The 13,767-nt window shown below is 34.8% G+C and overlaps 1 protein-coding gene across 2 annotated transcripts; it reads right to left on the bottom strand.

Moving 5' to 3' along the window:
• Positions 1-46: 46 nt before the first annotated feature.
• LOC135223670 (glucose-6-phosphate exchanger SLC37A4-like) lies at positions 47-12,897 on the bottom strand. 2 transcript variants are annotated; one of them, XM_064262330.1, is made up of 12 exons: positions 12,756-12,897; positions 11,253-11,505; positions 9,952-10,050; positions 7,296-7,429; positions 4,275-4,410; positions 3,683-3,808; positions 2,832-3,032; positions 2,085-2,170; positions 1,845-1,862; positions 1,366-1,473; positions 520-658; positions 47-343 (listed from the first exon to the last, which is right to left on the bottom strand). In XM_064262330.1, the coding sequence occupies exons 1-12, from the start codon at positions 12,759-12,761 to the stop codon at positions 186-188; spliced, it is 1,464 nt and encodes a 487-aa protein (XP_064118400.1). In that variant the 5' UTR covers positions 12,762-12,897; the 3' UTR covers positions 47-185. The 2 variants fall into 2 exon arrangements, with proteins under 2 accessions (XP_064118400.1, XP_064118401.1); XM_064262331.1 differs by lacking the exon at positions 1,845-1,862 and having other exon boundaries at positions 48-343.
• Positions 12,898-13,767: the final 870 nt, after the last annotated feature.

Here is a 13,767-nt window from a genome sequence, read left to right on the forward strand (position 1 = left end):
ATATATTAATAAATATATATATATATATACATATATTAATATATATATATATCATATATATAAAATTAAACCTGTTCTCAGACGCCAAAAACAGAAGTCTCGCAGCGAATCTCAAACAACATCCCTGAGCAGGAAAAAGTTTTCGCTTGGCAAAAGATCCCGGTTCGTTTCCCCAAGACAGATAATTACGCTTTCTTTTGTTTAGCCGTCAGGTGTAATCTTCTCGTGAACACGATGAGGACAATGGAGGCAGCGGCCAAGGTCTCCAGCAGCAAAAAGACGCCAGACCAGGAGAAAGTTTTCGCAACCCAGCTCAGGGGCCAGCCAGCCACAACAGCACCCACTGAAAGGAAGAGAAGTTAGTAATGTTTCTCAATTAATGTACACGAACACATTACAAAAGTTGTTAAGTACTTATGAAATCGTTTTGTATATTATTCGAGAGCAACTTGAAACGTAAACAAATCAATAAAACCAAAGGATATTAAGAAATAACTGAAGATAGGAGATGATTCTAACCGTTAGCCGCGAGAGCCACTACAGCATGTGCAGTGCCGGAAAGGTGAGCGGGGAAAGACTCGGACGCAACGATGCCGTAGATGGAGATCGGGCCGAACATGCTGGCACCAAGGAGGAATCCGACGGACGAGACGAATATCTGTAGGTGTGGAGACTCGTTAGAAGTTGATACTCCGAGGAGAAGAAAAGAATTAAACGAACAGATGATAAATGCTGAACACCACTAAAGGATAATGAGTGGATCCAATGTCGAATGATAAATGTAATATATCGACAGGGACGTGCAACTCTTAGAGCATAGAAGGAACTTTACAATTACAGCGTAGACTCAGGCAAAGGCTTTTTAGAGACTTGATTCGATGTGGGCCTGTATCCTTCAGTCAAGTTTCGCACATGACAAATTGGCAGGGAATGCAGTTATAATTATAGGTACAATGATAAAAAACTGAAAAGACTGACGTAACATTATTAACTGAGCTCGATACACTGTGAATGAACCTTTCAAGAAGGTATAAGGAAAGGCTGAATCTTTTCAGGTTTTCTGGACAGGAACAGGGGACCCAGCTGTGACTCACTGATTGATGGGTAACTAAAAAGTGACATTTGCTTTGCTTTTCACATGAGTCACTCGCAATTAGCAGAAACGTCTCTGGTAAAATCAATATATCAGTTATACATCACAGCAGGAAAGCGTCCTGCCTTGGAACGCCAATTCCCTACATGCAAATTCAGCCTCCAGATACCAAACAGAATTACTACGTCATTATGAATAACTATAATTCATTTCTCCTGAATGATTAGTCATCCCATTCATGGACTGAGTGAATAATTCGCTCCCCTACTCACCTGAGAGGTGCTGATGGTCAAGATGTAATTAAGTAGATGAAGACCAACAGCGCAGGCCAACATAAACACAGAGGCCACGATTAGTCTGGGGTTACCTCGAATCTTGAGCTGTTGGGAGACAGAGTTGATAAATAAATAGAAAAATAGATATAAATAAATAAATAAACCTAAACAAATGATAAAACTACAAATAAATCTAAATAAATAAACAAATACATAAATATAAAAGAATGAATTTATGCAAATCAACAAACTACTTAAACAAATAAGTAAATTATCTGATTAATAATTGATGATATTCGAATTCGTCTGATGGGTCAGTGCCACCCTAAGATGGCAAAGCAATTGATCGAACGATTTCGATTATAATAAGATGATCGTTATATGAAGTTTCATATTTGAAACTATGAATGAGATAAACTGATTGTTCATTAACATCTAGAGACGCTAGCTGGAAATCCTATCATAATCTTTGTTACCTTCCTCTCAGAATGAGACTACTCTGGCCAGACATGTCAGGGGAGGAAGAAATGATTAGATTAATTCTTGGGTTAATACCTCGATATCCGTCTTTCGTTCACAGATCAAAACAGTGCATTTCAACTATAAGATTAAATCAGGTGTTTATTCCTTGAAGTTGAAGGCATTTTAGTCAGAGCATGCACAACAATAGTAGGTGAATTATCTGGCCTTCTCACTCTAAACGAGATCATAATTACCTTTGAGGCGATTCTGTCAGTGACAATCCCAGCAAGAATTCCTCCGAAAAAGCCACCGGTCTCCATGGCGCTTGTGAACTGACTCGCTGCAAAAGAAGAGAAGAAAACATAAAATATACATTGATATCTTTGTGTGTGTATGAGTGTGTGTGTGTTTGAACTATAGTTTAAAATATCCTATAATACTTCTAACACGGATACCATTACCACAAAGATTTTGGTGTCTCAAAAAATAATTTTGTAAACTTGTTTGAATCACATTTCATGGTAAATACTGTGATAATCAGCATACAAAACCTTAGAGCTATCTTAGACTGGCGTTACAGGCTGCCCCAGAAGCAAGAGCCTAAGCTGACACAAGGCCTCTTTAATCAAGAACAATACCTTAGACTTGGATATTACTAAAGATGGATAAAAAAAAGGTGATAAAAAAAAGAATAACATCAGTCAACATAAGCTTTGGGTTTTGTTTCCATGTGGGTTTTCTATTTCTTGTAAGCTCCCATGAGCGAAGATACTGAAAATGTGGTTTATTACAGAATAATAGTGATATTTTCTCTGTCATCTGCACAAAAGATGCCACCTCTCCAGTCTTAACAGATATGTTTGAGATGAGGCTGGTATATGTGGCACATCCCAGAATAATATGTGCCAACGGTGTCGGGAATTTCACGACGATCACCCACCAAGCACAGACCACACCCAACGAAGCTAAACTTCGAAATGAACAAAAATAAAAAGATGTACCTTGCATCTGCGTCCTTCCAAGCTCTTCCATGAGGTAGATCTGGCCCCAATCTGAAACAGCTGTCTTGGAGCAGAACACGACCATGTAACAGAGACAAACGATCCACAAGAAAGGAGAAGCCGCCAGTTCGCCCACCGTCATCTGGTTGTTGGTGCTGCTGTTGTTGTTGTTATTTTTATTGCCGTTACCGTTCTGTCTGTCTGCAATGACGGAAGGGTGGGTTTTATTCGTACGGTTCAATCCCAAATGAACACACTCGCCGAGACGCACATAAACAAAAGCATCTTGTCGAAAGTATCTAAGAGTGTCTTCCATTTATATACAATATATTGTTTACAGGACACACTGGCTGACATTTGCATTTAATGTCATTTCTGTAACCAACTCTGTACCTTTCTTAGGTTAGGGCGGCTGCAAGAATCACTCTTCAATAAACGATATTGTTACAAAATACATTGATTTATATTTACATTTATTCCACACCATTCCCATGACCACTTTCTTAGGTAAGGAAACCTTCCAGAATCACGTCCATTTAAATACAAAATATTATTACAGAATAAATTCATTGGCATTTATATTTATTTCATATCATCCCTGTACTCAACTCAGTGCCTGTATTAAGTGAGGAAAGCTTCAAGAATCACTTCTACTTAAATACAAAATATCTTACAGAAAGTATTCGTTATTATTTGCACTAATTTCATATCATTCCTGTCACCGAATTTGTACCTGACTTAGTTAAGGAAAGCTTCAAGAATCACTTCCATCTCAATACAAAATATTGTTCCATGATGCAATGATTTATATTTGCATTTATTTCACATCTTTGCTGTAATCAGCTCTGTACCTTTCTTGGGTGAGGAAGGCCTGGGTGAACCGACGACCTCTGCTGTCGGGTCAGGCAAGTGGACAAGAGCTGGGTCGTCGACGAGTGCAACCAAGGTCAAGCCGGCCATGATGACTGACACAAGACCTGTCATAAAATTATTTGGTCCTTTATGATAGATCCTAATTAAATATTAACGCCATAAAATAATATACAATCTAATAAAACCTGCATTATGCATGTAGTTCGGGTGAAGTTTGCATTTCTTTACTTATAATGAATGTTCTATGTCTTCATTAAATTGATGTGACGTACTGGCGTTTATCAAATGCCATGTTTTCCAATAAATGCATCTGCTTGGTCATTTATCATAGATTGTAATTAAGTATTAAAATCACAGAATTATATTTAATCTAATATAACCTACGTTATGTATACCTACTACTACGTAACTGACAGTTCGTATGCAAATAAAGGCATGTGTGAAATTTGCATTTATTTACTTATAATCAATGTTCTATCTCTTCATTAAATTAAATATGTTATACTGACATTTATCAAATTCCATATTTTCCAATAGATCCATCCGCAAGTACCGTAAATTGATACTAACCGGCCAAAATCAGAGAAGCGCCCCATCCATGGTTGACGATGACGTATGCGGACAGTAAAGGTGACACAGTTCCGGACACATTGCTGCTGGCTGTCAACACGCTCCACCAGGTTCCAAAGTTGGCTGGACTGAACCACTGATTGAAAACGAGGAAAAATTGAATTTAAGAACCGTTTTATTTTGCTTATTTACTATTTAATGTAGACGAATAATCATGAGCAATACAGTATGTTCAATCCACTGTTTTTCAGACACGATCCTCTATCGTGGGAAAAATCGAATGGCTTCCAAAGCTAGCTGAACTGATCTACTAATGGTAGAAGAAAAATGGAAATGACAAAACCTGCTTCACTACTTATTTACTAGGTAGTTTAACCGAATACCGAATGTGATATCTCAGATAATTAACGGCGGACGTGTAAACAGTCTGCTCTCCTTCAAACACGAGTTCTTATCGTGGGAAAAATCGATTGGCCTAACACGACGAACAGCAACAAGAAAGTGTGTCACCCCCACCGCGCTGCCGGGTTCACCTTAATCGGTGTTTACAAGACGTGATCTAATTTTTCAATGATAGGATTCCATATCAGCTCTGAAATAGTTGAGTCAGAACAAATCACAAGCACGGAGGCCTACATCAGAGCGTGAATTCGATAAGGTCGTAGATAAGAAAGATCTAATGTTTCTCCGTGGCCTTTGCTAGCTTGATAAGAAAACCTCTTAAAGTAGGTGGCACCTCTGGGAAGAAAACTACAGGTGATGATGCTTTGTTACATGTGGGGCGACGATAAGTGAAATTAATCAATAATAATAATAATAATAATAATAATAATAATAATAATAATATAATAATAAATAATAATAACAATAATAATAATAATAATAATAATATAATAATAATAATAATAATATAATAATAATTAACTAATTTTCACAAAATTTAGTTTTCGAAAAACGAACAATTCCACATTTCACATTAGAAATGAAAGTAACAAATGAAAACAAAAACAAATCTGGCTTCTCTATTCAATTTGCTTGTTTGTTTATTAGCCTAGTGCTACAGTCCATTTAGAAATAAGGCATCTTTTATTTGCGAGACATCAATTAAGGTGAAAGGCGAACATGTTTTTATAAGGTGGCCACGAGAAGTCCAGACCTAAGACATACTTGTTTGGTGCTAATCCAGGGTTTGGTATAATGTCGAGATCTTCTTAAAAATAATTATGAACGAATTGTGTCATTTACTTGTTTATTTTTTTAGCCCACAAATGTTTTCATTCTTTGATCACAGTATAATTGAAAAGATATTCTAATCATTATAAAAAATAAAACAAGAAGATAAGTAAAAGTGATATAGGTATGTAAGCAATTCAGCGTGGGCCGTCCGTGGCCTAAATAAAAAAAAAAAAAAACCTGTCTAACAGGTAATCCAGATAGCTAGCAAAGTCACCCTCCCTGTTGCGATAAACGTAGTTCTGATCAACTGGTTTTCATTGAGAGCACTAAGTCTTGAGAGCTTGAGACAGATTGCGCAAACTGTGATCTCGTCATCGGACATAAAAGTAATTACACTTGTTCTCAGCTGTCTACCTATATTTCTGTACGTATGTATGTATGTATGTACGCATGCATGTATGTAAGTATACGGGAAAATTTCTGTGTTGTATCCAATATCTATCTATCTATCTATCTATCTATCTATCTATCTATATATATATATATATATATATATATATATATATATATATATATATATATATATGTGTGTGTGTGTGTGTGTGTGTGTGTGTGTGTATATGATTGGTGAAAACGTTGTTACAATAGAATTCCATCTAATAAAAGGAGCCCATAAAAACGCCAAAATATAGAAAGTACTTAGTACCACCTGTAGAGAGAGAAGTCTCTGAAATATAGTACTCAGTTTCTATATTTTGGCGTTTTTATGGGTTCCTTTTATCTTATATGCACACACATATATATATATATATATATATATATATATATATATATATATATATATATGATATGTATGTATGATATATATATATATATATATATATATATATATATATATATAGATCTATATATATATATATATATATATATATATGCTGGAGAGAGAGAGAGAGACGAGAGAGAGAGAGAGAGAGAGAGAGAATGAAAGTTATGAAAACAAACTTCGCTTATTCTAATTGTGCAATGCCTTTGTTAAGTAAATGAGCGGATTGCTAATTAAACATCATCTAATTAGGGTCTTGTAAGGATAAGTGAAAGTTGGCCAGTCACTTATTCTCTAAAATCTCTTCAGTCTCAATCCAGTTTATTGAAAAGTCTTAATCTAATAAATATGACTAGGCTTCATCATCCTTCTCCTCCTGTTTTCTAGGATTATCAAATCAAAGTGTAAACGAATATTACTGTGCCAATAATTATAAATGTCAAAATTGATAACGAGCACTGCATTACCTATATACAGCCTTCTTCCCATACGCTTAAAACGTTGACAACCATAGTATCATTAACAAAGAAGTTAAGAAGAAGAATTTGTCAAAGAAGGCACCGGCCTGATTTCTACAAACATTTCCTTATCAGTCACTTATTACGTCATCCCGATAAAACTGTCAGAGCCTAAAGCGTCGCGGGAGGTCTCCACAAAACGGCTGGCAACTGAAGTCCCAATAGTAAATCACACGACCTTGGATTTCAGTTACCTTTATAATGGCTCCTCTTAATCATCTACCTAATGGATACGTATGGTTTCCTTTCCTAAGGAGCCGAATAACAACAAAAAAGGAAAAAAGCCTTGAAATGTGAGCTGTATCATCGCAAAATAAGATTGGGAATTTCCTAGACCTATGTCTACGGGAGAAAGTGTCCTTGGCCTATGTCTCTGGGAACAGGGTTACTGAGGGCTCTCTATATCATTGGTAAGGATTTGTGGAGCCATATTTTGCTCGCACACTTTAAGCAGCAATGTTAGAGTTGCCAAAATATTACCAGAGACCTTAAAGTATTTCATACCTTCTTCAGGAGCTTGGCACAGGCAGGCCAGCCGGCTCCCTGAGCGAACCCGTTGAGGAACCAGAGAAGAGCCCAAATGTAGAGATTTTCCGTTCTGGAGAATAGGAGAGCGGTGCCGCCGCTCATTCCCAAACCTGGAAAAGAAAATTACGTAACAAATTAGTCTTCGTAGGGGGTACAATGTCTTTTGTGCAATCTGATTTTTATCTAGATAAAGAAACTTTCCTTCGAGCACCTACAAGCAAGCAGATTAACCGAGAGAGGTATCCAAAAGAATAATAATTAAGATATAAAGATTACCTAATGGACTCTATCTTCAGAAAGATACACCGCGCATTTCTCCTATATCTCCATTAAGTACAGAACAGAAGAAGAAGAAGAAGAAGAAGAAGAAGAAGAAGAAGAAGAAAACCGGTTGAAGAGTCCATCACCTACGCAATTTTGCTCGGCAACAAATGAACTCATTTTTTCTGAGGTGTTATCTGTTTACACCGGAGATAAGTGGTGCAATGCCAGAGGCATTACGTGCGTTTTATCTTTTTCTAAGCCTTTGTTGGGACGACGCCGTTGCTGATAGTGACCGAGATTCGAGTACCTGGTGACGTCATAGGACCTCAGGTGCATTTGGACGCAGAGAAATATGTATCTCGTCTGCGATTTCAAATAAGCGTCGTTAGGGAAAAAGCGAGTGCGCAATAAACGAAGATGCTGTCTGATAAACGAAAGATCTCATTAGTTCGAGACAGAGAGAGAGAGAGAGAGAGAGAGAGAGAGAGAGAGAGAGAGAGAGAGAGAGTTAACTGACACTTGAAAAAAGTTGCAGAAGGACTTTATACGGTGGGTTTAACTCCTTTCGAAGTTAAAAGTAACTGATATTCCTGCTATATACTTTTTTTTTTATTGTAGTTGTCCATCGTTTGGTCTTAGCACAAATACTTGCTCACTTGCTCACTATATATCTATCTATATGTCTAATCTATCTGTCTATATATATATATATATTAGATTATATATTATTATAATAATATATATGTATATATATATAATATATATATACTATAGTATATATAATATATATATTGTTGTATTTAGTGTATATAGTAATCATATATCTATGTTGTATTATGTGTATATATGTATATGGATATATATACATGTCCCTGTACAAATACATATAAAAATATAGAGGTACATACATACACATATATATATATATATATGCATGAATATATGTGTCTCCATATGTATATATTTCGAAGCATTTATTAGTTACAAAATCTTACCTGAAGCAAATTCAAAATGAACCCAACCATGCATTGACCCTTGAAGTGAATGACCTCGAGGACAAAGGAAGAAATATTGATTACGTGTCCAGTATCAAAGAGAGAGAGTTAGGAAAAAAAAGACACGTAACTGACCTCCCAGGTCCGCTTTAGCCCTAAGGAAAGCCTACGATAGCGCCCACCTGCTGATTCTCAGAAAGTGTAGAATCTGTTTACGTAATGTTGTTTCTCTCTCTCTCTCTCTCTCTCTCCCTCTCTCTCTCTCTCTCTATCTACCTATCTATCTATCTATCTATCTCTCTTAACTGAATCAAGTTGTAGTTCAGCCTAACTCATCTCTCTCTCTCCATTTATATATATATAGCATATATGAATATGTATGCCTGTATGTTACGTGTATCATATACACACTCGCGTGCGGGTGGGCAAACTTTCATCCAAACAACTGATAATGATATATTTTTTCTCTTAAGTGATAATAACAGCGATAAAGATGTCAATGAAATAGGTAAGAAAACGTTCTAGAGTTCGTTTTTTGTTTTCAAATTATTCTCTTGTTTCCTTTATCTTGAAGTATTATCTCAGAAGGGATTTATTGCTCGCGTGTGTGTGTGTTTTTTGTTACAATGAGGATAACGAATCTCAACAACGCAGTTTAGAAGGAAAATGCTTTTATCTCATTCTTTTTCGGCATTTTTCTTTTTTTCTAAATGCGCCATATGAACTGAAATATTCAGAAAGTTTTTATATGAATTTTTGGTGCACTAATAATTATAGTTATAATATTAATTTTGAGAATAATTAAGAATGAATCAGACCTGCCAATCTAGTAAAAAAAATATAGACGAGAAACGACAGAAAAGCACGAAAGATGCTTTTTGTGCTCATCAGCATCGAATAATGTTTGTTTAATGATACATAAGTCATTTTAAAGAATGAAAAATAGATAGAGGATAAGTTGAAATACCTTCAGTCTGTCCACCCTTACCAAGAGAAAATAACTGAAATTGTGAAAAGGAATATTTTATAACAGGTAGATGAACACTTATGCCATCATCACTAACCCGTTGTCAGAGCAGGGCTTAGAAGAGAGCGGAAGGAGTTGGTGTTTTGTTTAGGCCTTATATTAAATTGTCATTTCATTATCGAACTTTTTGCTTTATCTTAAAAATATTAATTTTTCAAGACTTCAGTTACGCTGATTCTCAGGTTGATATGACTTCGGCAAAATTTCACACGAACGGACAACTCAGCGCGCTTGTTTCTCCTAGGATAAAATAAAGCAATAAAGAGAAGAGAGACTAAGGAATAGGTCTTAATTTCAAATGGAAGTTAATGGCATCTGAATCAGTATCTCGTTTTCAATAACTTACCAACAGAAAACAGAAGTCGGGCGCTGATTTTGTCTGACAGCACACCTCCGAGAAATTTGCTGATGGCGTAAGCGGTGTTCTGACAGCTGCTGATGATTCCTGTATGAAAGGTGATAATAAATGTCAACAGATCAAGAGAATAACGAATCACTACTTAACTAAGTGAGAATAAAAACGCTGCTTCAACAATGGTAATCTTTTTCTTATCATAATTAATAACTATTTAGTTTATTTACTTATACATCAGTGTGATTTATTTTTTTATTCCTTGATGTACCTCGTCATATTATAAATCCTTGGCATAGTTTTGTAACAAAACTAAAAAAAAGAATATATATTAAAGACTTGCGTCAAAAATTCTCTTTCAACCCCAGTCATTTCATTTAGGAAATCTGTCAAACATGCAAGTTTGAGCGTTCTATAATTAGACTGCTTTTGTTACTCGGTAGTATGTGTCAGGTATATCCACGTGTCCGTTGTATGGGTTCCACGAGGATCATGCAATGTGTCCTTGTAACTGCTACTTGGAGTTATGTCACTTTTGTAGAATGTATCATGAGGGAAGCTCTGTATATTGTTGGTGTTTACTCACAGTATCAGATTTGCTTAAGAAAGTAAATGTCATGATGAAATGAAGAGTTTAATAGGTTTAAAATTCACGCGAGAGTTTTATCTTACACGCAAACATATATAATGAGAATGTCAGATAATAGATGGACAAAAGAATACCAGAGATTGCAAACGAAGCAGGGGAAGGAAGAGGAGACGATGGATTGACGAGCAAAGAAAATTTGCTGGTATAGACTGGCATAGAAAAACCATAAACAGACGGGAATGTAGGGACTTGTCTGAGGCCTTTGTCCTGCAGTGGACTAGCAATGTCTGATGATGATGATGATGATGAGTGATGATACATATATATATATATATATATATATATATATATATATATATATATATATATATATATATGTATGTGAGTAGTTTTCACACATACGTATATATGTGTGTGTGTGTGTGTGTGTGTGTGTGTGTGTGTGTGTGTATATATATATATATATATATATATATATATATATATATATATAATACATATATATATATATATGTGTGTGTGTGTATATATATATATATATATATATATATATATATATATATACATACAAATGTATGGATGTATATATATATATTATATATATATATATATATATATACATATATATATATACATATGTGTGTGTGCATGCCCATATCCCTCTTAGTGTGACTGCATGACTGCAGGAGAACTGTCTCTCCCTTACCTACTGACGAAGTAGTGACCAGACCGGAAGCGAGCAGAGTGGGCAGCGCATAAGAGACGCTCTTCCTGTTGTAGGTGTAACAAGCATAGCCTAAGAACAGAGCAGTGAAAACCGTCCTTTGGTAAGCAAGCAGAAGATCCTGCTTGCCACCATGCTTTGCCTGCTTGCCCGGGAGCACTGCCTGCTTTTTAGCAGACACGTGGCCACCATCGCTCCTGCTGCTGTGGCCTGCCTTCACACCGCTACTGCTTCTCTGTTTGAGTGAAGAAAGTCAAATAAGGCGAATGTAAGTGATAGGGTGGTTTAATGTAGAGTCTTCACGTGCGCCGTCTGTTGGTACCAAATATAATTGAAAGTAACAGCGTTTCTTAACATCTTAAAAAAATAGCTGTTGTTTCTAAAAAAAATGGTAAACAGCTTTTCATGATAATGATAATGTTTACGGGTAAACGTCTTATTCACGCATTCGAGAAGTACGCCTGAATTAATAATATACAGGGTGTCCATATAGTCCCAGTACAATTTCAAGTATTTTTTGCTCAGAAACCATATAACATAGAGTAATGCAGTGTTTTGTAGAATGTTCTACATTTCCTCAAGTTTACATTCAGAGCACTTCATTCTACAAAAACCTGCATTATTCTATGTTATATAGTTTCTGAGCAGTAAATGCTTGTAATGGCACTGGGACTTTATGGTACGTAAGTAGTAATAAAAAACAGGAGATGAATTTGTAAGAATTTGTGCTTATATTATAAATGACTAGCACAAAAATAACTGAAGAGATTTACTTTACATTTATTGAAATTGAAAAACGAACATAGATTATATTCCTCCAAGATTCTGACTCCATGAAATATCACTATACAGTTATTAATGCAATTATTAATAAAAAAACACTTTTATTGCTTATGAAGCAAAGAATTCGTAGAAACCGAAAGGATTAAGTCATAAAGTCATTTAATTAACTATATAATGTAAATCTGCAATACATTTTGAATTCTTGTATTAAACCCATCTTTTATGATAAAACATGAAAATCTTCAATACTATTGACCAATTATTATACAAAATTCGAAAGTTTTAAGGATATTTTAACAGAGAGAATAAATGGCCTCTATAAAGTCTACGGGATGTATTTTTCGTTTTTCATTAATTTTGCAATCTGATTATTCTAATTCAAGTCAAGAAGTCCATCAATAAATGACAATTGTCCAAATCTCTATAAAGACAGCAAAACTTAATAGTGTAAATATGCATAAGCAATTACATGCCTTATATTTTTTTCAAATCTAACTGTAATATTTACAGACAACCCTGTTAGATAGTATACAAATATCTTATGCACATGTGAATGTACATAAGTGAGCGTGTGTCTGTCAATAAGTGTGTGCATGTTTACCGAATGAAAATCTACGGTAATGTAAAAATTAGCATAACATCAAACAAATAAACAGTAAGAAACTTCATCCAGACGTCAAGTTTCTCAAAATGTCTTTTTACCTTCATGCTGAGACGAACGAAGAAAGGAAAACGGAACAGAAGAGAAAGTAATTAGCGGTTGAAGAGGAGCCTCTACACCTTGGTTACGATAATTCTTCGATGATTATGAGAAGCATGACTCGCTCGCTGCATTTATATATGTGGCAGGGTGGCTCTCAGCCCCTCCCACTTAGGTGACGTTTTATCCAGTTACCAAGTCGTATTTTCTTTTAATTGTTTAATACTTTCTCCCCTACGGTATGGCGGTATGTTTTTCATCTAATGTGATGTGCTTATCATATTTAATGCTGATTTATCTTAATCTTAAATTTAATCTAGTTTTAAGTATATTGCTGCGTAGGTGGGTCATATATATATATATATACATATATATATATATATATATATATATATATATATATATATATATATATATATATATATATATATACATGATATTTCCTTGTACAATGTATATCTCTCTCAGTATTGTTATGTTTAGCCGAAACTGTTGAGCTGAAAGGACTTTCAGCTTTTCTTTTTCTCTCTGGACTATAACCTCATATATCTATCTTCGTGAAAAAGGGAGACTAAAACCTCATATATATATATATATATATATATATATATATATATATATATATATATATTAATATATATATATATTATCCGATGCACAATAAATGTGACCAATATATAACAAGTAAAGACAGGCAAGAAAAGAGAAAAAAGTATATAATTTTCTCCGGCATTTATTTTTGAAAAGTGATTATATTGGTGTTATCATCATTATCATTATTATTCACGAACTGCCTCCATTTTATACCATGAAAAGAAATCTTTTGAATGATATATACTTTTCAACTCAATAAACGTGAATCAAATTAAAATAATCTCGAATGAAAAATATGAAAATACTGAACAGAATTAAGAATTCCAATAAGATTCCTTTGATTTAGGATAATAATTCCATGTTAGGATTCGACGAAGAAAAACTTTGTAAAAAATCTGATATGAATTCTAAAAACTCAAT

This window comes from Macrobrachium nipponense, chromosome 10, assembly GCF_015104395.2.
Source record: "Macrobrachium nipponense isolate FS-2020 chromosome 10, ASM1510439v2, whole genome shotgun sequence".
Lineage (NCBI taxonomy): Eukaryota > Metazoa > Arthropoda > Malacostraca > Decapoda > Palaemonidae > Macrobrachium > Macrobrachium nipponense.